General features: G+C 38.6%; 1 protein-coding gene across 1 annotated transcript in view; it reads left to right on the top strand.

Moving 5' to 3' along the window:
• ZC3H13 (zinc finger CCCH-type containing 13) overlaps positions 1–23,897 on the top strand; it is a 105,159-nt gene that overhangs the window by 61,361 nt on the left and 19,901 nt on the right. The window contains exons 9-12 of the mRNA XM_010854631.1: positions 5,173–5,483; positions 7,989–8,453; positions 17,181–17,372; positions 21,877–22,429. Coding sequence (XP_010852933.1) covers positions 5,173–5,483; positions 7,989–8,453; positions 17,181–17,372; positions 21,877–22,429 — 1,521 coding nt within the window. The remainder of the gene's footprint in view (positions 1–5,172; positions 5,484–7,988; positions 8,454–17,180; positions 17,373–21,876; positions 22,430–23,897) is intronic.

The following is a 23,897-nucleotide window of genomic DNA, read 5'->3' as shown; positions in this document are numbered from 1 at the left end:
TGTTTCCCCATCTATTTCCCATGAAGTGATGGGACCAGATGACATGATCTTAGTTTTCTGAATGTTGAGTTTTAAGCCAACGTTTTTACTCTCCTCTTTCACTTTCATCAAGAGGCTCTTTAGTTCTTCTTCACTTTCTGCCATAAGGGTGGTGTCATCTGCATATCTGAGATTATTGATATTTCTCCCAGCAATCTTGATTTCAGCTTGTGCTTCCTCCAGCCCAGCATTTTTCATAATGTACTCTGCATATGAGTTAAATAAACAGAGTGACAGTATACAGCCTTGACATACTCCTTTTCCGATTTGGAACCAGTCTGTTGTTCCATGCCCAGTTCTAACTGTTGCTTCCTGACCTGCATACAGATTTCTCCAGAGGCAGGTCAGGTGGTCTGGTATTCCCATCTCTGTGAGAATTTTCTAGAGTTTGTTGTCGTCCACACAGTCAAAGGCTTTGGCATAGTCAATAAAACAGAAATAGATGTTTTTCTAGAACTTGCTTGCTTTTTCGATGATGTTGGCAATTTGATCTCTGGTTCCTCTGCCTTTTCTAAAACCAGCTTGAACATATGGAAGTTCACGGTTCACATATTGCTGAAGCCTGGCTTGGAGAATTTTTAGCATTACTTTACCAGCGTATGAGATGAGTGCAGTTGTGTGGTAGTTTGAGCATTCTTTGGCATTACCTTTCTTTGGGATTGGAATGAAAACTGACCTTTTCTAGTCCTGTGGCCACTGCTGAGTTTTCCAAATTTGGTGACATACTGAGTGCAGCATTTTCACATCATCACCTTTTAGGATTTGAAATAGCGCAACTGGAATTCCATCACTTCCACTAGCTTTGTTCATAGCCTTCACATTGCAGGATGTGTGGCTCTAGATGAGTGATCACACCATCATGGTTATCTGGGTCTTGAAGATCTTTTTTGTATAGTTCTTCTGAGTATTCTTGCCACCTCTTCTTTCTATCTTCTGCTTCTGTTAGGTCCATACCATTTCTGTCCTTTATCGAGCCCATCTTTGCATGAAATGTTCCCTTGGTATCTCTGCTTTTCTTGAAGAGATCTCTAGTCTTTCCCATTTTATTGTTTTCCTCTATTTCTTTGCGTTGATCACTGAGGGAGGCTTTCTTATCTCTCCTTGGTTTCTTTGGAACTCTGCATTCAAATGGGTATGGCTTTCCTTTCCTCCTTTGCCTTTAGCTTCTCTTCTTTTCTCAGCTATTTGTAAGGCCTCTTCAGACTGCCTTTTTGCATTTCTTTTTCTTGGGGGTGGTCTTGATCACTGCCTCCTATACAATGGCCTGAACCTCCATCCATAATTCTTCAGGAACTAGAGTGTACTAGTTAATGTGAAATGTATTTTACTACATCCCTGCAATATTCTAGAAGCCTAATTGCTAATAGTTTAGGTCAGATTTCAAAACTGTTTTATAACCTAGAGTCACGTCTTTTATATATGCAGAATGAACATAGGTGTGGGACCAATTAGGCTTATATCCATAATTTGACTCATCTTGTTTTGGTAATAGATCCTCTCTGTCTTTTCACTATTTTTCAGTCTTCAGACTTAAAAAAAAAATAGTAACAGAAAAAAATGTAAAAATGCTGTGATTTTTACATAATATAGACTGGGTAACTTAAACAACAGGCATTTATTTCTCACAGACCTGGTTTCTGGGTAGTCCAAGGTCAAGGTGCTAGCAGATTTGGTTCCTGGTGAAGGCCTTCTTCCTGGTTTGTAGGTGGCTGTCTTCTCACTGTGTCCTCATTTACAGGGGAGAGAGAACTCTGTAGTCTCTCTCTTTGTCCTCTTATGTGGACACTATCCCCTTATGGGAGCCTCATCCTCAGGACTTCATTTAAACCTAATTATTCCCAAAGGCCCTGCCTCCAAATAGCATCACATTGGAGGTTAAGGCCTCAAACATATAAATTTGGAGTAGGAGGGGGAGGGGACGCAAACATTCATTTGATAACAGATGATTTAATCAACAAACTCCCCTCTCCCTGCCCAAAAGGATAAGTAGAAAAATATGGTTAAAATGCTGAACATAACTTGACAACACATTGGTGTTCAGTCCTTAATATGATAGCTTGATTATCTAATCTTGAACTGAAGTTTTTCTTCCATTTTTGTGTGGATCACAACAAATTGGAAAATTCGTAAAAAGATGGGAATATCAGACCACCTTACCTGTCTCCTGAGAAACCTGTATCTGGGTAAAGAAGCAGCAGTGAGAACTGGACATGGAACAACTGACTGGTTCAAAATTGGGAAAGGAATATGACAAAGATGTATATTGTCACCCTGCTTATTTAATTTATATGCAGAGTACATCATGTGAAATCCTGGGCTAGATGAATCACAAGCTGGAATCAGTATCAAGGGGAGAAATATCAATAAGCTCAGATTTACAGATGATACCACTCTAATGGCAGAAAGTGAAGAGGAACTAAAGAGTCTCATGATGAGTGTGAAAGAGGAAAGTGAAAAAGCTGGCATGAAACTCAACATTCCAAAAACTAAGATCGTGGCATCCATTCCCATCACTTCATGACAGTTAGAAGGGGAAAAAGTGTAAGCAGTGACAGATTTTCTTGAGTTCTGAAATCACTGTTAATGGTGACTACAACCATGAAATTAAAAGATGCTTGCTCCTTTGAAGGAATGCTATGACCAGCCTAGACAGTGTATTAAAAAACAGAGACATCACTTTGCCAACAGAGGTCTGTGTTGTCAAAGCTGTGGTTTTTCAGGTAGTCCCATTTGGAAGTGAAAGTTGGACCATAAACAATGCCTAGTGTGTAAGAATTGTTGCTTTTGAATTGTGGTGTTGGAGCAAACTGTTTAGAGTCCCTTGGACTGCAAGGAGATCAAACCTAAAGGAAATTCACCCTGAATATTCATTGGAAGGACTAATGTTGAAGCTGAAGCTCTAATACTTTGGCCACCTGATGTGAAGAGCTGACTCATTGGAAAAGTCCTCGACGGTGGGAAAGATAGAAGGCAAAAGAGAAAGAAGCAACAGAGGATGAGATGGGTAGACAGCATTACCAGCTCAGTGAACACGAGCTTGAACAAATTCAGGAAGAGAATGGAGGACAGAGGAGCCTAGCATGCTGTAGTTCATTGGGTCACAAAGAGACATGTCCTAATACCTGAACAACAGCAACAGTAGACACCAAATTTGAACAGAGATGTGATTAGACTGTAATGTGTTTTTTAAAAGACAGTATTGTGAACTGTTTAAGTTTGTGAACAAATCACCAAAAGGAGTTGCAGACATTCCTGAAACAATTTGAGTTTATCTCAGAAATAAACTCAAAGTTAAGCAAAATGTCAGTTCAGTGGAGAGCTACATTGTTTATTTTTTCAATTTAGGTGTTTCCAAATTGATCAGAACCTAAGGAAATTGAATTTGGAAAGCACCAAACAATAGTCAAATTAGAATGAGAATTTCTCAGTCCTGCAATAATTTTTCTGTTCAGTATATGAGTAGCCTTTGGTCATAAATGGTTTTCCAGATTTGGCTAAGACTCATGGAGCATTTCTGCTCATACCTGTTAGTAAATCTATTCCAGTTTAGAGTCAGTTTAACTCTGGTGGTTTATGTCTTATTTTTTGTATGTAAGGAAAGAATAACAGTTTTTATTAAAAGTATGAAAGTTTTGTAATCATAAATAGCTAGAATGTTTAGATAAGTGTGGTGTTCTAGTTAGCTGATATTTATTGATTGTTGTTGTTTTACTGTCAACTTTTATCCAAAAAGTGTTTCTGTTCGCTCAACTCATTATTTTACAAAATCCTTTCCAATGTATTAGACCACTTTCCTGGCTCAGCAACATGTATTTCATAGATTTAAACCTTTTATTGATAAAAGTTCTACTAAGGCATCATTTATAAACAACATAGTTTAGGGCAAGGATTCTCCAGAAGGTTTGATTTTACCTGCCTGGAGACATTTGGAGCTATATGAAGTAATTTTTACTGGTATGAATGGGGGTGGGAGTCAGATGGTACTGGCTTCTATGGGTAGGGGCCAGGGATGATCTCAACATCCTCCAATGTACAGGATAGCCCCCAGCACAAAGAAGCACTGCATACAAAATGCCAGTAGTTCCAAGATTGAGAAATCTTGGTTTAATAACTTTGTCAGCATTGCAGAAGTTAAAAAATACTCATCATAGACACTGAAGGTAATTCCATAATATGTTAACAGGAACTCATAATTTTTTTGAGCAACCATGTAGCCTTGAAATGATTGCTTTGAGAAATATGATATTTATCTCAGTATGTGGTATCTCAGTATGTGATGTCTGGAATGCTGTTTTTTTAAATGTTAGTCATGTTTCTTTTCAGTTAATGTGCAAATGCATGTGTTCTAGCTCTCCGTCACACTTAACTTTTGCATATTCATTGTAGACAGAGCCCAGGACCTAACAAATCATAGGAGTGATTCAGATGTGCTTCATGTGTTTTTAAGTTATTTCTCTGGCAGCAGTCAAGCAACATGATTTGAAGGGAGTAGAGGGAGCCTTAGTTAAACCAAAGCTTATGAACTAAATCTCAATTTGTACTGCCCAAGAGTGAAAGGTAGGTTATTTAAGATAAAGACAGTATAGGCAGTATGTCCTGTCCTTAACCCTAGTGTTCTTTCCCCATCCTACATGTCAGCCCAGGCAGTCAAACTTTATGTTTGGTATAGCTGGTGATAGCTTTTCGTTTCTCCCACAACCCTGAATTATAGGCATTCTCACAGCCAGTAATATCTATCTAGATCTCACTGTCATGTTTTCTCTTTAGTTCTTTGTGGATTCTGTCCTCTAAGTACCCATTCACACTGTCAGAGATCATCTCTGGTTAAGAGTGAATTCCGTACTTTATGTGATAATAAGAACCGTTTGTGATCAGGGAGAATGTTACCTGGAAAAAGGAAGTGTGCCTTGGAGCCAAAGCTCAGGAGGTCAATATGTGTCTCATCTAGAACTGTTGCCTCAAACTGACTTAAAAATCAACCTGTTAATGATTTACATCATTTTGAATTAAAATTATTATTCACACTTTTAGCTTTAACTTTTATATTCAGGGTTTTGTTGTTGTTTTAAAAGACTTTCCTTTGGTGGAAAGTGAAGGCTCTTGAACCCAGTTTTTTATTGTTTCTCTTTACAGATCCACTTCCCCAGCAGGACAACATCATTCTCCAATATCTTCTAGACATCACTCATCTTCCTCACAGTCAGGATCGTCGATTCAAAGACATTCTCCTTCTCCTCGCCGAAAAAGAACTCCTTCACCATCTTATCAGAGGACAATAACTCCACCTTTACGCCGCTCTGCTTCTCCCTATCCTTCACATTCTCTGGCTTCTCCTCAGAGAAAGCAAAGCCCTCCAAGACATCGCTCTCCAGTGAGAGAGAAGGGGAGGCACGATCATGAGCGAGCTTCACAGTCTCACGATCGGCGTCATGAAAGGAGGGAAGGTAAATACTCGGCAGTGTTGTGGGTTTTTTAGAGTTCTTCTATGTGAGTGGATATTTTCTTTATTAAAAAATCGGACATTCAGATTTATTGTTAGAATAAGGGATAGAAGAGAACTGTGTTATATACTACATTTTCTGTAACACGTGGATCAGAGCTCTTTAGGGCAATAGGAGGTGCTTAAGGACATGGAAATGTAAGCTATAGATATATGTAATTGGGCATTTATTTTATATTAAGTTGTTGCTTTCTTTCGGTACATTGTTTTACTTGAGTAGTCTCAAGTTCTAGAAATTTGGGACTATATGGTTCTTAAGAGTGTCCGTCTAATTGCTTAGTTAATTCTTTAAAAACAACAGAAGAGGTTAAAAGAAAAGCAACAAACCAGGGAGCAGAGTTGGAACATATCAGAGATGTCTTAACAAAGAGGTGTGGGCTGGGGGAATGTTCAGCAGGTCCATGGGAACCAAGTGATCAATTTTCCAGGTCTAACTCAGCAAAGAAGTAAGCAAGACAGTTTTTAGATTCCTGAGCATTACATTAACTTTGAATTTGCTATTCCGTCTTCAAGCTGAGATTGAAGTAGTACAGTTGAAGCAGTACAATTGAATCACTCTCATCTCTTTCTGTAATTCTTGTCTAAGCTTCTTGTTGTTTATTTAACTTAGCAAGCCTTTTTCCTAAAATCTTCTAAGTTAGTTTTTTTTAACATAAAGAATACTCAGGAAATATGTGCTTACTTGCAACAGCATTTCTATTTAATGTGCGCTTTTAAAGTCTCTGTATCACATAGCATCTCCTATGAAACATGTTGAACTTATTCTCCAGTCAACAGTGTAAGAAATAATTATTTTTTTTCTAGAAATGATGGATGCATAGATAGGGACTAGACAGGGCATGTATTTTAGAGAATTATTGCTTGTATACATGATTTTGGAACCAGATCAGCACAGCAGTATATATAAAACATTGGTAAGTGGGGAAAATGCTCTTAGACCTATCAACAACTAAGGTTGACTGGGAATATGGTATATTTTTAGTGACTACTTATTGAATGAAAACTCTTAATTATTTCAAAATACTATTTATTAAACACAGTTTCCTTAATGAAAGGGAAATTTAGTATGCAGTTGATTCTTACAAGAATGCTTTGTTTTGTGGTAAGGGAGTTTTATGGTATATGAATCCTTTTAATAATAAATCATACACTTTTTGATTGTTTGTAAGGAAGATGTTTCTTTAATCTTCCGAAAGTCATTTTTTGAAATAAGAATAATTTTAGTGAAAGGATGGGAAGGAAGGTAAGGAGCAAATACAGGAACTGAGTGTCTTTGGTAAAGACAGCTGGGGGCATCATAAAAGAGAACCTAGTGCGAAGTGATCAAATTTCTAGGCAAACTTGGTATTGGAGGAGGACTTGAAGTCATAGATGTAGTCAAAAAAAATTGAGACATTGTCAGATTCTTGCCTAGGGCTTCTATCCTTAGGTGGCGTTTATGGATGTAGGCAGAGGAGATAAGTTATTGATGAGGATCTTGTGGATACTAGACAGGGAAAGTCTACGGACCTACCCATAGGTCCTAGGCTACTATAAAATGGCTAAAATAGCGTCAGATCTTGTGGTTGTTCCAGAGTATAAGAGTAATTTACAAAGGAATCTGATTAAAAAAAAAGTACAGGGGTTGTTCTTTGAGGGTCTCTCGTTAATTCTTTCAGTTCTTTTCAATTTATGCTGTCATCAATTTATGTTTCTCTAGATGTCTCTAAAGAATAGTTTCTAATCTTTGCAAATTCCCACCATGTATGGGGCTGACTAAACCACTTAAGCTCTTGACCTCTGTTCCTTCATGTATACAGTGATGAGTTTGAATTAAATAACTATTGAGGTTCATTCCAGCTTTTTTAAAAGTGAAGTTGTTTTTTAAAGTTTTCCCATGAAATGTTAGAAAGTGCTTTAAGTAGAAAAAGCTTTAGAGATGGGAGTGTGAGTCCATTAAATAGCTTAAAAAAAAAAACGGAGAGAGAGAGAGAGAAAGGGTGAATAGCAGTATCTCTTTGCCACCAGCTTATTAAGTATAGGTTACTCTCAAGTGCTTAAGTACATTGGAGGTCATGTGTGAACTAGTCTGGCCTAATACTTAGTAGAGATGAGTTAAAGTCACTTGTACCTTTGAATCTCAAAGTGATTTCTAAAAGTAATCCATCATTGATAGGATTGATAGGAGATCAGCTTACTTGTTTCAGATCTTACGTATGGGTATGTTAATACCAGAATATCTTGTTCAATCAAGACAAATAATCCAGGTGTTAATAAAATTACCTTTGGAATTTTAGCTTACAGATAGGTTTAATTTTCTTATTTGCCCATGTTTTCTCCTTTTAGTTTTTGTAAAGAACATGAATTACCATTGTAATAAAAATTTTAAAGCTGTGTATTGAATACATTGTCTAGTTTCCTACAGTTTTGTGAAAGGAATTACAGTGTATTTCCTAAATTATGTTTACAGAGACTAGAGGTAAAAGGGACAGAGAAAAGGACACAAGAGAAGAACGAGAGTATGAACAGGATCAGAGCTCTTCTCGAGACCACAGGGATGACCGAGAACCTCGAGATGGGCGGGATCGGAGAGATGCCAGAGATACTAGAGACCGAAGGGAACTAAGAGACTCTAGAGATGTTCGGGACTCCAGAGAGATGAGAGATTATAGCAGAGATAACAAAGAGAGCCGAGACCCCAGGGATTCTCGGTCTACTCGTGATGCCCACGACTACAGGGACCGTGAAAGTCGAGATGCTCATCGAAAGGAGGACGCCTATCAGGAAGAATCCCGAAGTTATGGCAGAAACCATCTGAGGGAAGAAAGTTCTCGCGCTGAAATAAGGAATGACTCCAGAAATGAGTCTCGAAGTGAGATTAGGAATGACCGGATGGGCAGAAGTAGAGGAAGAGCTCCAGAGATGCCTGAAAAGGGTAAGGTGTTTGACTTGTCAGTGAACTGTATCTTGTATGTTCATACAGAAATTATGAAATCTCCTAAGATTTATTTCTGACATTCATTATCACTTTGTCAAAGTAATTTTCAATTAATTGCATTTATCATCTTCTCTATAAATTCTGAGTAGGAATTATTAGCTAAAATTGCAGAAGATAAACGGGGCCTGACTTAGGGACCCCTCCCCCCATCCCCCCAGTTGAATTATATCCAGTCATGGCTACCATCTTGGTTAATGTGGAACACTAAGAAAATTGCTATCAGGAAAAAAAAATCAAAAAGAAGTAATTTCTAATAAATAGGTAAATATATGATAAAATGATCATTAAAATGGAACTTAAAACGATAGACTTTCAAAGTTGGTGGTGTCAGAAATGACTGACTCATGTGTTCTTCAGTACTTGTGCTTGCTTCAAAGCCACCTCAAAACATCCCATGTCAGAATCTTGAGCCATTTTTTCTTACCTTCCTCTAAAAAGAATTTGGCATCACCATTATCATCAATAACCACCTACCTAAGTGAATTTGACTATCTCCACACTTCCTGGACTGGGTCAACTTTGACATCTCTCTTCCTCCACCCACTTTGCTCCCCTCCCCAAAACACTGCTGCAGAGTTCTGACCATTCTTACTCTTTCTATAGGCCTGTTGGTTTATTATAGTTTCACAGTAAGATGAAGGCCCGCCACCTTCTCCTTCATAGTTGTCTTGGCTTTTCTTAACCTTTTGCTTTTTCATATATATTTTTTTATATAAATTAATTTATTTTAATTGGAGTCTAATTACTTTACAGTATTGTAGTGGTTTTGCCATACACTGACGTGAATCTGCCACGGGTGTACATGTGTTCCCCATCCTGAACCCCCCCTCCCACCTCCCACCTCCCTCCCCATCCCGTCCCCCTGTTTCATGCATCGAACCTGGACTGGTGATCCGTTTCACATATGATAATATACATGTTTCAATGCCATTCTCCCAAATCATCCCACCCTCGCCCTCTCCCACAGAGTCCAAAAGACTGTTCTATGCATCTGTGTCTCTTTTGCTGTCTCATATACAGGGTTATCGTTAACATCTTTCTAAATTCCATATATATGCATTAGTATACTGTATTGGTGTTTTCCTTTTTGGCTTACTTCAGTCTGTATAATAGGCTCCAGTTTCATCCACCTCATTAGAACTGATTCAAATGTATTCTTTTTAATGGCTGAGTAATACTCCATCGTGTATATGTACCACAGCTTTCTTATCCATTCGTCTGCTGATGGACATCTAGGTTGCTTCCATGTCCTGGCTATTATAAACAGTGCTGCGATGAACAGTGGGGTACACATGTCTCTTTCAGTTCTGGTTTGCTTGGTGGGTATGCCCAGCAGTGGGATTGCTGGGTCGAATGGCAGTTCTATTTCCAGTTTTTTAAGGACTCTCTACACTGTTCTCCATAGAGGCTATACTAGTTTGCATTCCCACCAACAGTGTAAGAGGGTTCACTTTTCTCCACACCCTCTCCAGCATTTATTGTTTGTAGACTTTTGGATCGCAGCCATTCTGACTGGCATGAAATGGTACCTCATAGTGGTTTTGATTTGCATTTCTCTAATAATGAGTGATGTTGAGCATCTTTTCATGTGTTTTGTTAGCCATCTGTATGTCTTCTTTGGAGAAATGTCTATTTAGTTCTTTGGCCCATTTTTTGATTGGGTCGTTTATTTTTCTGGAATTGAGTTGCAGGAGTTGCTTGTATATTTTTGCGATTAATTCTTTGTCAGTTGCTTCGTTTGCTATTATTTTCTGCCATTCTGAAGGCTGTCTTTTAAAAATGAATTTTTTTAAAGCTTCATGAAAAAACTGTTGGGTTTTTACTTCAAATACATTAAATTTATTGATTAGTAACTTTTTCTATTAAGGTCCTGTGCATGTTTTATTCCTGGGTAACTTCTATTTTTGTTGCCATTGTAAATGGTATTTTTAAAAAAAATTCTCTTTTTTTTAAAACATTTTATTTGGCTTTATAAAATTTAAAATTTTGTTATGCACTGATATATATGTACCGTATTAGCTAGAAACAGCAGAGTATTATAAATTCTCACTGTTTAAACAATAGACTTTCATTTATGTCAAAATTATCCTAACCCAAACTCTAGTGAAATAAAAACAAAAGAATAGATTATAGGTGGAATTTTAGCACCATGGTATATATTTTCATTAGCAGCAGCCTCAACATTTTCTTTTTTTAAAGAACTCTATTTAAAATCACATGTGTATCAGCACGTGGATGGATACCAAGCAGATGCTTCTGGGTTTCTGTTCTGGAGGCCCCACAGGGTAGATTTGCTTTTATTTAGAAATTTACAAAAAGTTAATACCTGATTGATGCCAAATCAGTGACAAGTTTGAAGTCCTTAACAACATTTTGCCTTAGAGTTTACAAATGATATATAAGGCATTATGATAATTTTCTGTGACCCAGGTCATGAGTCTTGTGGCTTCAACCTATATGTTAACTGTAACAAGATCACCTTAATTTTAGCCCCAGCCAGTATACCAATAACGAATCAAGTCTCCCACTTGACTTTTAAACTACTTTGTGTGTGTGTGTGTGTGTGTGTGTTAGTCTCTTAGTTGTGTCCGACTGTGTGTGACCCCATGGACTGTAGCCCACCAGGCTCTTCTGTCCCTGAAATTCTCCAGGCAAGAATACTGGATCGGGTTGCCATCCCTTCTCCAGGGGTCTTCCCAACCCAGGGATTGAACCCTCATCTCCCACATTGCAGGTAGATTCTTTTCTATCTGAGCCTCAAGGGAAGCCCCAAATAAGGCATTACTCAGGGCATTATAGAGTAAACAGAAGGAGAAATAAACCAAGATTCCATTAATTCTCAAATTCCATACGTTCTTTCTGTTGGATATAGCTTTGGCTTTAGAAAAGGAAGGTACAGGGCAGGAGAAACTCAAACACTTTGATGCCTCTTGTCTCTCTCTTCCATAGGGATGTAGTTATTTTGGTCAAAAGTGAAAGTGAAGTCACTCAGTCATGTCCGACTCTTTGCGACCCCATGGACTGTAACCTACCAGGCTCCTCCATCCATGGGATTTTTGGGTTGCCATTTTCCTTTCCAGAAGATTCTCTTTTTAATAATGTGTTCACATGGTGCAGAATTTCAGAGCTATGAAAAGATACATAGTGAAAGCCTCCCCTCTGTTCCTGACCTGGTCCTAGCCAATTTTGTATGTAACCAGCTGAAGAACATGCTATACAAGCAAATATGTATGTTTATTCACTTTCTCTTCTGGTTTTACAAATATAATTTTTAAGAATTTTTTATTAAAAAAAAAAACAACTATATATTCTGTACACTGCTGTTTTCCCTTTAAAATATCTTAGAGATAGTTACATATAAGTCAGCTTGGTAAACAGCCACATCCTCCTTTTGGTGCATAGTGTATATTGTAGGGTATGCCGTAAGTTATTGAATCCTTTATGTTCGAGCTTCCCAGGAAGCGTTAGTGGTAAAGAACTCACCTCCAGTTTAGGAAACTTGAGAGACACGGGTTCGATCCCTGGGTTGAGAAAATCCCCTGGAGAGGGGCATGGCAAACCACTCCAGTATTCTGTCTGTAGAGTCTCATGGACAGAGGAGCCTGGCGGGCTATGGTCCTTAGGATTGCAAAGAGTTGAACTTCACTGAAGTGACTGGTTTTTTTTTTGGTTTTTAATAGTGCTTAAGTAAATGCATACAGGCACACCAAATGATATATTTTAAAACATTTTCTGATGCTTATTGCTGGTGTATGGAATGTTAATTAAATTTTTTATATTCATCTTACATTATGATGTTGCTGTATTTTCTTGGTAGATATAATTAGATTCTCTTAAACATTTACATCTGGGAATAGACATATTTGGCTCTTCTTTCTGAGTAATATTTATTTGTTGTCAGTAACCTGCTGAGCAGCTGTTTCAACGCACTGTTGACTACAAGTGGTATAATGGGCTTCTTTGCTTTGTTTCATATTTTAAGGAATTATTGCTGACATTTCACCATTAAGCATGGTGTTTGTAGATTTTTGTTGTTTGTTTAGTTGCTAAGTTGTGTCCAACTCTTTGCAATCCCGTGGACTGTAGCCCACCAGGCTCCTCTGTTAGTGGGGTTTCCTTTTCCCAGATAAGTATGCTGAAGTGGGTTGCCATTTCCTTATCCAGGGAATCTTCCCAACCCAGGAATCAAACCCTAGTCTTCTCCCTTGGCAGGGGAGTTCTTTTCCACTTGCAGATGCTTTTTATTGTGTTTAGGGTGCGTGCATGTGTGCCAAGTCGCTTCAGTTGTGTCCGACTCCTTGCAGTCTCAGGGGTTATAGCCAGCCAGATTCCTCTGTCCATGGAATTCTCCAGGCAAGAATCCTGGAGTGGATTGCCATGCCCTCCTCCAGGGGATCTTCCCGACCCAGGGATGGAACCCGTGTCTCCTGCGGCTCCTGCGTTGTCAGGAGGTTTCTTACAGCTAAGCTACCAGCAAAGGGAATCTCCTATTTTCCTAACTTAGCCGGCAGCTTCTGTCATGCCTGTTTTTTTGTATCTTGAGAAGATCATATAGTCATTCTCTTTTACCTTGTTACTTATGTTAATTTTTTTTTTTAATTTACAACTATTCTTCTAAATAGGTTTTCCTGGTGGCTCAGATGGTAGAGAAACCACCTGCAATGCAGGAGACCACCTTTAACTGAGGTTCAAAGAAGAGCTAATAGCTTGAAGCTACAGCAGCAGGGCTTCTTTGGTGGCTCAGTGGTAAAGAATCAGCCCGCAAATGCAGGAGATGAGGGTTTAATCCCCGGGTCGGGAAGATCCCCTGGAGTAGGAAGTGGCAACCCGCTCCAGTATTCTTGCCTGGAGAATCCCATGGACAGAGGAGCCTGGTGGACTGCAGTCCATGGGATTGCGAAGAGTCGGATACAATTGAGCGACTAACACTTTCACTGTCAGAACTATTCTTGCATTTCTAAAATAAATTTATATTTCATTTCTTTTAAAAGTTCGAAAATAGGTTTGTTAAAATTTAATTTTGAAATAAAAAAATCTTTTTCTATAATTGAGGTTGGTATATAATCACTGTATGAGTGTAAATATTTAGCAACTTACTCTTCAGAAAGAAAGCCCTGGCTTGTAGCTAATGCCAGTTTCCATAGTATAAATTACTCCTACCATAGCAGATTTTGAGCTGCTAACAAGGCCACTCAGTGTGAAGATGAGAAGAGAAGCACACTGGTGGCTCTTTGGAGCCAGCATACCATTGCATAGGTTTTAGTTTTTAATATTGTCTTTGTTTGGTTTGGAGATCAAAATGTGTTGGAAAGTGTTGCTTCTGTTTTTTCTCTTTTCTAAAAGAGAACAGTTTGTGTATAAATGAGCATTTATCTGTTCTTTGACAGTCTGATTATATTTATATGTTCTAAACACTTTCTGAAGTTTGGTATGGTTTTTTTCTTTGACTCATGAGTTGTGTAGAAATAGGATTTTAAATTTCCAGTCATGCTTTTTAAAATAAATCCCCTACCCTCAATTTTAATTGTTATTGGAGGAGACTGTTTGAACTCAGTTTTTTGGCATTTTTTTGTTGTTAGGACTTATTTTGTGGCTTGTCAGTCAGTTTTCATGTATTCTGCATGTGCTTTTAATGGTTGCAAAGTATGTAAAGTGTGTCTCTGAAGTTAGGTGTGTTAATCATGCTTTCAAAACTGCATTTCATTTTCTTTCTAGTCTGCTTTTTCTATCATTACAGAGATGTGAGCCGAATCTTCCATTATTACTTTGAATTTGTTGATTTTTGTATGATTTGATCAATTTTTGCTTTGAATATTTTGAGGCTTTGCTCATAGGCACATGTAAGGCAAATTATTCCTTTTATTGTTACAGAATGATCCTGTTCATCCTAAATGTTATCTTTTTGTCTAAAAAAGATTATCCCACTCACAGATTTCTTTTGGTTAGTATTTGTATGATATAGCTTATTCTATCCTTTCAATCTTTCTGTCTTAGCATATAGTTAGATATATGTTTGAGCCCCTCATGGCTCAGAGAGTAAAGAGTCTGCCTGCAGTGTGGGAGACCTGGGTTTGATCCCTATGTCAGGAAGATCCTCTGAAAAAGGAAATGGCAACCCACTCCAGTATTCTTGCCTGGAGAATACTTCTCATGGACATGGGGTCGCAAAGAGTCAGACACAACTGAGTGACTTTACTTTCACTTTCAGACATTTGTTCGGTCTTCCCATTGTGTTCTCCTTGATTCTTAACTTTCAGGTTTTCCATCTCTGTTTCTCTCTTTCATTTTCTGAGTTGTATCCTCAGACGTGACTTTTTTTTTAACCAATTTTCTCTTAGCATCTATCTGACATTTACCTTTTCATTCCTTGATGTTATATGTAGCTCATTTGTAGTCTTTTTTAAATTTCTTTCTCTAGTCTTTAATTATTAAAATAGTCTTTATAGATATTTTGATTATTAAAACATCACAATTAAAGCATTTAGAATTATACTATAATTCTTTCAGTGCTCAAAACCTGTTACCTGTAAGATGTGTGTGTAGCTCTATGCAATTTTTTAAAAATCACTTTACTGAGGTATGATTGACATACAGAAATCTATACACAGTTAATATATACAGCTTAATAAGCTTGGAGATAAGTGTATACCCTTGAAACCACCACCGAAATCTGTGCCATTAACATGTGAAAGTTTCCTCTCTATTGTTATTTGTGTGTGTGTGTGATGAGAATGTTATTGATATAAGATCTGTCCTCTTACCAGATTTTTGAGTTTCCAGTACAGTATTATCGACTGTAGACACCATGCTGTACAGTAGGTCTCTGTGACTTACTCATCTTATACAACTGAAATTTTGTACCCCTTGACTAGTCCTCCATGTTCCCCCTCTGACCAGCCCCTTGGTAAAACCATTCTACTCTCTGATTCAATGAGTGTGACTATTTTAGTTTCCACATGTAAGTGGTATCATGTAGCATTTGTCCTTCTGTGTCTGACTTATCTCACTTAGCAAAATGTCTTCCATGTTGTTGCAAATGGCAGGACTGTGTTCTTTTTAAAGGGTGAATAATCCTTTATAGGGCTTCCCAGGTGACTCAGGGGTAAAGAATCCACCTGCCAATGCTGAAAACGCAGTTTCCATCCCTGGGTCGGGAAGATCACTCGGAGAAGGAAATGGCAACCCACTCCATATTCTTGCCTGGGAAATCCCATGGACAGAGGAGCCTGCTAGGCTCTATTCCATGAAGTTGCAAAAGAGTCAGACACCACTTTGTGACTAAAAACAACAAAGAGAAATCCATTATATATATATATATCTGTTGTTGTTCAGTCGCTGAGTCACATCTGACTCTTTGCGACCCCATGAACTGCAATGCGCCAGGTTTCACTGTCTCTTGGAGTTTGCTCAAACTCATGTCCATTGAGTCAGTGGTGCCATCCAGCCATCTTTTCCTGTCATCCCCTTCTCCTCCTGCCTTCAGTCTTTCGCAGCATCAAGGTCTTTTCCAGTGAGTCGGCTCTTCACATCAGGTGGCCAAAGTATTCTATGTATATACGACATTTTTTCCCCATTCATCTGTCATTGGGCATATAGGTGGTTTCTGTCTTGGCTGTTGTGAATAATGTTGCAGTGAACCTGGGAATACAGATATGGGAATACAGATACCTCTTTCAGATCCTAATTTCAGTTTCTCTGGCTCTGTACCCGGAAGTGGAACTGGTGGATCAGATAGTAGTTCTGAAATTTTTTTATGAACTTCCATACTATTCAATATTTTCCATAGTGACTCTGTAGTCTTGCATTACCATCATCACAATCAGGATCCTCAACTGTATCATCATGGGACTCCCTTTGTTATCCCTTTGTTGGCACATTCAGACCCCTCCCCTGTCCTTGACCCCTGGCCACCACTAATATGTCTATCATCTTGTAATTATTATTTCACAAGTATTACATAAACTGAATCCTGCTGTGTGTATCCTATTGAGATTGGCTTTTTCACTAGCAGAATTTCCTTAAGTTTCCAAGTAATTGCATGTATCAGTAGTTTGTAACTTATAATATTCTATGATCTGGATGTACCACAGTTTGTTTAGCCTTTCACCATTTGAAAGACATTTGGGTACTTTACGGTTGGGGCTATAATAAAGCAACTGTGAACATTCATTTCCCAATTTTTTTAATGAAAATTTTCAGGTATCACCTACTGTCAACAAAGTACCTTGGTTCTATATTAGAATGTTTTCACTATAAAGTGTAGTCAATGTAATATATCCATAATTCATATTTTAAATGTTTTTATGGTATTTCTGTAATTTAGATATGCATTAATAGTTTTTATTTTTTGTTTCATTGTTTTTGGCTTAGTTGAAATGAGTCTGTTTGCTTTATGATTTCATTATGTGTCCCTTTCTTTTATAGGAAGGGAAAACGAGGACTTAAGCTTACTCAAGTCAGTCATTAGACATTTTGAGTATTCTAATCCAGCATATAATATCATTTTCAACGTTATCACACTTTCAAATATAAAAACTCACCAAAAAGAACCCAACAACAACAACCCACACATATTTATATATTTTGGGGGAGGAAGGATTGTGACTTACAACTTGTTGAATGAAGTGTACGTGTTAAATATTTGTGTGAATATTCTTTGTTTAGGAAGTCGAGGCACAAGAGGTTCTCAGATTGATAGTCACAGTAGTAGTAGCAACTATCATGACAGCTGGGAGACGCGAAGCAGCTATCCTGAAAGAGACAGATACCCTGAGAGAGACAACAGAGAGCAAGCAAGAGATTCTTCATTTGAGAGAAGACACGGGGAGAGAGACCGTCGCGACAACAGAGAGAGAGGTTTGTTAACTGAGATACTATTAAATAGTCACCAACAGTGATTGGGAGAATTGTAGTTTTTTCCAACCATTATCAGTTTACTTTTTAACATAAAATATCTTTTAAGTCTTTTGTTCGTTGGCACATTTTAAACTATTTATTCATATAATCTTTTTTTACTTAGTTTAGTAGAGATTATCTAAATAACTGGCTACCAGTACTCACTTGGTAACAGAGCAGGTACTGAATTAGTAGGTACTTGTATACTGCAAGAGTTGAGGTGCCTTGCTGTATGCCTCTTACCTTAACCAAACAGCTCACAGTGTTTTAAAGAACATAGGTGCTTGGGTGCCATTTCAGGTATTTGATTCAGGAGATAGCGTCTCATCTGAGTGTCCTGACCACTCACTCACTCACTAGCTGTGATACACAGACTTGTAAGGACCGCCAGGGAGGGACAAGACAAAGGCAGTGATGATAGGGTTAGGGGCTGCCTGGAGAAATAGTTTATTCGTGTTCCTTCCTGAGAATATGTAATACTTAGTTTAGCTAACTTTATATTCTTGTATATGTTAAGCTAAGCTAAAACATTTTCTGTTATTCTACTAGAAGACCTCTTAAATCAGTATTGAAGCAAGATACTAGAAAGCAGTTTAGAAGGGTTATAAGTACTTTCTTAAACAAGCTTTTATTGTCAGTATGTGTTAGGCCTTTGAGCATTTGTGACCTTATGAAGGTCTTACTAACTTTGCCTAGTTACTAAAGTAAGGTTTGCTATAATGCTGAAGTTAACATCATATAAAACTTGGAGTAGGGGACTGAGTGTTGATGCTTCAGAGTGGGCTGCATTATATATGAGGCAACATTCATCTTGATATGGGTAGGAATAAGAGGAGAGCAAAGACAGTAAGAAACCTTGTACTTTTGAGAGCATAGATGAGATCAGAGACATAGATGCGCGCTGCTGAGTTGAGTTTGTTATAGCAAGCCTAATACGTTTGGGTTGAAAGATGTGTATGATTTCCTTAGTTACAGATGAGGCTGGAGTTGATACGATCTGTGTTAATGCCTGAAATGATTTCTTCCCAAACACTGATTCACCAGTCTTTATTTTCTTTAATCTAACACTGTGTTCTGGTAATGCTTTTTTTAATATCTTATTTATTTTTCTTTTTTTCTAGTTTGATGTCCCTCTCAGATTTTTCTCATCTCATGCCTGAATTCAGTATAACATTTGGTTTCAGCCTTATTTAGTTCAACCACACATGTATTGAGTTACCAAGAACTTTGAAAGTTGCTCTTTATATACTCTCTGGCTTAATATTTTTTTACAGTATTAAGTCAGAAAATGTATGTTTTAAATCCTTTTATCTTTCAATATTTGTGAGCGTAGGTATAATAAGGAAATCTGTGTTTATAATTCAGGAGACTTGGGCCAAGAGAAGGGTAATGATTCTTTTCATTGTCAGAGAATAAAGTTCTAAAGCTAAAATTCAAACTATAGGTTTTCTGACTACATGTCCTGTTGTTTCTATTTTACTTTACTATAACTACCTCAGTAAATATCACTTGTACAATTGAAATATACTTTTGATTATATATTCTACAAATGATTAAGGAGTACAACCACACTTTGCTGGGTTTTTGGAGTACAACAGTTCTTGCACTTGTAGAACTTTATAAAAGGGACAGTATGCCTCCTGAAGAAAGAAATGATTGGTGGATGCTATGAAGGAAACACACAAGAGATCCAGATAGAAATAAAGGATGAGTGGGACCCACTTTCCTTAAATAGTGTGCTTACGAAAAATTTTGAGATGACATATATGCAGAGGCATAAATGCAAGGAAAGAAGCTAGCATTGTAGGTATTGAGGGGAGAAACATTATATGGAGAGAAAAGAGTATGTGCCAGTTCTCTGAGATGGGAAATAACTTCATGTGTCCTAGAATTTGGAAGATGATCAGTGTGACTAGAGTACAGTGAGCAAAGGGAGATGGGTAGAGGTCAGAGGTAGAGATGTGCTCAGGACCTTGTTCTTGTGCTCAGGAATTTAAATCTTCTCATGTTCTTCACAGGCTGATTAGGGTAGATAACCAGATATGATAAATACTGCTACTGTGTGAAGTTCTGTGAGAAGACAGATGCACACAGAATTCTGAGGCAATCCACAAAAGCATCCTGAAGAAGAGACATCTGAATTAGGGCCTGAGGGATGAATAGGAGTTGGCTAGAAGGAGCCATGAAAGAAACACTGTCAGGTAGAGAGTCTAGCATGTGTAGACACACAGGACTGGAAAAAAAATATGCTTTGGAGAGTAAAGAATCATGAGGTTGGAGCAGAGGTGTGCTACAATTGGAAGGAAAGGAAAGAAGCTAGGAAAAAGGATGGGTGAGAGACCATAGACCATGTTGTAAATAGCCTAATAAGTCAGGCTAAAAAATTTGGATTTAATTGCCTTTTTCACTGCCTATAATAAGTGCTTTTAAACAGCCTTTTTTTTTTTTTTTTTTAAGCAGTTGGGGAAAAAAAATAGTTTTCATCAATAAAAATAAAAACATTAGAGAGTCTACAAAAAGACCAAAGACAACATTAGACCCCTGATAACATGGGCATCCAAGAAGAACTGACCAAAGTCTAAGTTAATAATATGAATTGTAGGAATTGAGAGAGGAAATGGAAAAAAAATATTTTGAGAGTGAAATTTATGGTACTTGAATACAGTGGGACTTGGACAACTCAGAATGGGTTTCATGAGTGGGCATGCCATTCATTAAAGTAAGGAAGTATATGAAGAGAGGTGTACCTTTGAAAAACACATTTTTGGGGAAGGATACAGAAGATGAGATGTATTAAGTGATGTTCCTTTTCATTTTCTTTGAAGTATGGAACTTTGTCAGCGTGGTTGGGAAGATAAGTTTTCATTTGTCAGAAAAAGCTTGCCTGAGTAAAGCAGTCTATTTCCTAACATTGCTATAATCAGAAATTTCAAGTATGAATTGCTATAAATTACAGTATTGAATTTGTTTCAGGTTGTTTTGTAAGCTTTGTGATGTTAGTATGACCCCCAAACCAGGAATTCAGACAAAGACATGAGTATATAGCTTTCCAGGAACTAGAGTATAGTACATGGAACCATTTTAAATTTAAATTGATTTCAGCAAAAAAAAAAAAAAAGAGGGGGGCTGGGTGTAAGGGAACTGACTTCTAGTCCTGAGAGCCTCATGTATTTACCATCTCTGTGACTTTGATAAATCAACTTTTGGACCATAAATTCTAAGAAGAACAGGAGGAAAGGAGGGATGGACAGAGTTTAGTTTTCTTTCAGTTTTAAGTTTTAAAATTCTGTGAACTTTCATAGCTTGATATATAAAGAATAAGCATGGATAATTCTGATTTCTTTTACCTGTGATAAGAAAGGAAATTCAATATTACTATATTGGCCCCTTCCCTACAGATATCCTAAAATTATTCTGATTAATAAGTTGATGCTAGAGATTTCATGTACCAACCCTGTTGGCCATATTGTTTTGGACCTTTATGACTAACTAGTAAACATTACTTTGTAGTGTGAAAATAGAGACATCGTAGTAGCCTAGATCCAGGCACAGTGACCTGCTTTTCAAACATGGCTATCTCTGTGGAAAGGTTCATGCCATTTTCTTAGACATTTTTTGATCCCAGACTAATTTTTTGCTCAATTGGGCATATTGGGCAGCATGCATTCAGTCTGTGTTTATATGATTCGTGTATTAAAATATATATATATATATATAAATTTGATGAGGTTATCATCATTTAGCATTTTAAGAAAACAGCTCTTCATCTGAGTAATTATATGATTAAAGTTTTCAGTTTATTAGTATTTATAAATATAGATCACTAATATGAAACACTTTTTATATTTATTTCAAGATGGCTAAGCATCAGTACCCTTATATTCTATTTTATGATAAATTGACATCACAGCAACAATTACTGACAGATGTTTTGTTCTTCTATATTTTCCTCACATAGTAGCTACACTTTGTGTATATATTTTCGGCCTGAAATTAGAGGTGTGACTTACGAGGGAAATTTTTTTTTTCCTTCAGCTCCTATGTTCTACACCTCCTGCTGCCCCTATCCTTTGCCACCAGTGTTCTCAGGCCCTGCTGGGGGGACAGAGAAGATCAGAGGTGAAGGGTAGAGATGGCAGAAAATGGGGTTGGAGCAGTGGGCTGGAGGCAGGGTAGGGAGCATGCAGAGAAAGATGAAAGGCGGATCAGCGGGAGGTGGGAGCGGGGTTGATGGGAGCAGAAAACGCGGTAGTTAGAGGGCAAATAAAGTTGACCTTTAAGAAAAGAATACTTTTAAACATCTAGTGGTGATTATTTGGATGATTAAAAGTAAATATAGTACCTGATTTATATTTGTTGCCAGTGTGACCCTATACACAGATAAAGTTTAAGATTTGCCATACTGTCTTAACAATAGCTTTAATCTGTCAAATTAATCACTGATGAAACTTGATTTTCATTGTAGATCAAAGACCAAGCTCACCAATTCGACATCAGGGAAGGAATGACGAGCTTGAGCGTGATGAACGAAGAGAGGAACGAAGAGTAGACAGAACGGATGATAGAAGAGACGAAAGGGCTAGGGAGAGAGACCGGGAACGGGAGCGCGAGCGGGAGAGGGAGCGCGAGCGGGAGAGGGACCGGGAGAGAGAGAAAGAGAGAGAACTGGAAAGAGAGCGGGCGGCGCGGGAGCGCGAGCGCGAGAGAGAAAGAGAGAAGGAGAGAGACCGGGAGCGAGAGCGTGACCGGGAGCACGACAGAGAGAGGGAGAGAGAGAGGGAGCGCGAGCGGGAGAAAGAGCGGGAGCGCGAGCGCGAAGAGAGGGAGCGGGAGCGTGAGCGGGAGAGGGAGCGCGAACGCGAGCGCGAGCGGGAGAGAGCGAGGGAGAGGGAGCGCGAGCGCGAGCGCCAGAGGGAGTGGGAAGACAAGGAGAAAGCTCGCGAGGACCGCAGGGAAAAGCGGGAAGATCTGCGAGAAGACCGGAACCCCAGAGACGGCCACGAGGAGAGAAAGTCCAAGTAAGTGACCGCGAGCCAGGCTTTTACATTTTAGTGGAGGAATTCAGAAAGTTCCTTACATTAAGTTTCTCAGCGGCACCTAACACCCTGTTCATTCTTTTTCCTCTCTGCATTTTCGTGTATCTCAGCTTTATTTTCTATATTTGGCATGCAACATCTTTTGAATTGTCGACGGAAAAAAGTAACAGTTTTCCCATTATTTTATTTCTGTATCCAACAGATACAGTTAATAATTTTTGTTTACTGTTTGATTGCAGCCATTTTTGATGGCACGTTGGTTTGACTGCTGGAGACTTGTTTTTAACAGGAATCCAACCTAACAGTGGTAGAACCAGTGGATTTGTATCCCATCCCTTCATATCCACTGTATAACAAGTTAATAGAGTTGGCTTGTCACCAGGACATAATGCTTGTCCCGTTCCTGATAGTCCTTTATGAGTTTGGTGTACTTAGAAGTTTAGAATCACCGCTGGCAGGCTACAGAAGCATTCATAATGTCTTAGAACTGAGGAACTTCTGGAACCACCAAAAAAGAGAGAGAGAGAGAGGTCCTCTCTGGACTGTGGAGTTATAGTTGTTCTGTTTAGTATGGGCTTCCCAGGTGGAAGAGTGGTAAAGAACCTGCCTGCCAAGCAAGAAACGTGAGTTAGATCCCTGGGTTGGGAAGATCCCCTGGAGAAGGAAATGGCAACCCACTCCAGTATTCTTGCCTGAGAAATCCCATGGACAGAGGAGCCTGGTGGACTACAGTCCATGGCATTGCAAAGGTTCAGTTCAGTTCAGTCGCTCAGTCGTGTCCAACTCTTTGCAACCCCATGAACTGCAGCACACCAGGCCTCCCTGTCCATCACCAACTCCCGGAGTTCACCCAAACCCATGTCCATCGAGTCGGTGATGCCATCCAGCCATCTCATCCTCTGTCGTCCCCTTCTCCTCCTGCCCCCAATCCCTCCCAGCATCAGAGTCTTTTCCAATGACTCAACCCTTTGCATGAGGTGGCCAAAGTACTGGAGTTTCAGCTTTAGCATCAGTCCTTCCAGTGAACACCCAGGGCTGATCTTCAGAATGGACTGGTTGGATCTCCTTGCAGTCCAAGGGACTCTCAAGAGTCTTCTCCAACACCACAGTTCAAAAGCATCAATTCTTGGGCGCTCAGCTTTCTTCACAGTCCAACTCTCACATCCATACATGACTACTGGAAAAACCATAGCCTTGACTAGACGAACCTTTGTTGGCAAAGTAATGTCTCTGCATTTGAATATGCTATCTAGGTTGGTCATAACTGTCCTAGGGAGTAAGCATCTTTTAATTTCATGGTTGCAGTAACCATCTGCAGTGATTTGGGAGCCCAAAAAAATAAAGTCTGACACTGTTTCCACTATTTCCCCATCTATTTCCCATGAAGTGATGGGACCAGAAGCCATGATCTTCATTTTCTGAATGTTGAGCTTTAAGCCTAACTTTTTTC

Source organism: Bison bison, unplaced genomic scaffold, assembly GCF_000754665.1.
Source record: "Bison bison bison isolate TAMUID 2011002044 unplaced genomic scaffold, Bison_UMD1.0 scf7180017864345, whole genome shotgun sequence".
Lineage (NCBI taxonomy): Eukaryota > Metazoa > Chordata > Mammalia > Artiodactyla > Bovidae > Bison > Bison bison.
This window is presented reverse-complemented; position numbering and strand designations above follow the sequence as displayed.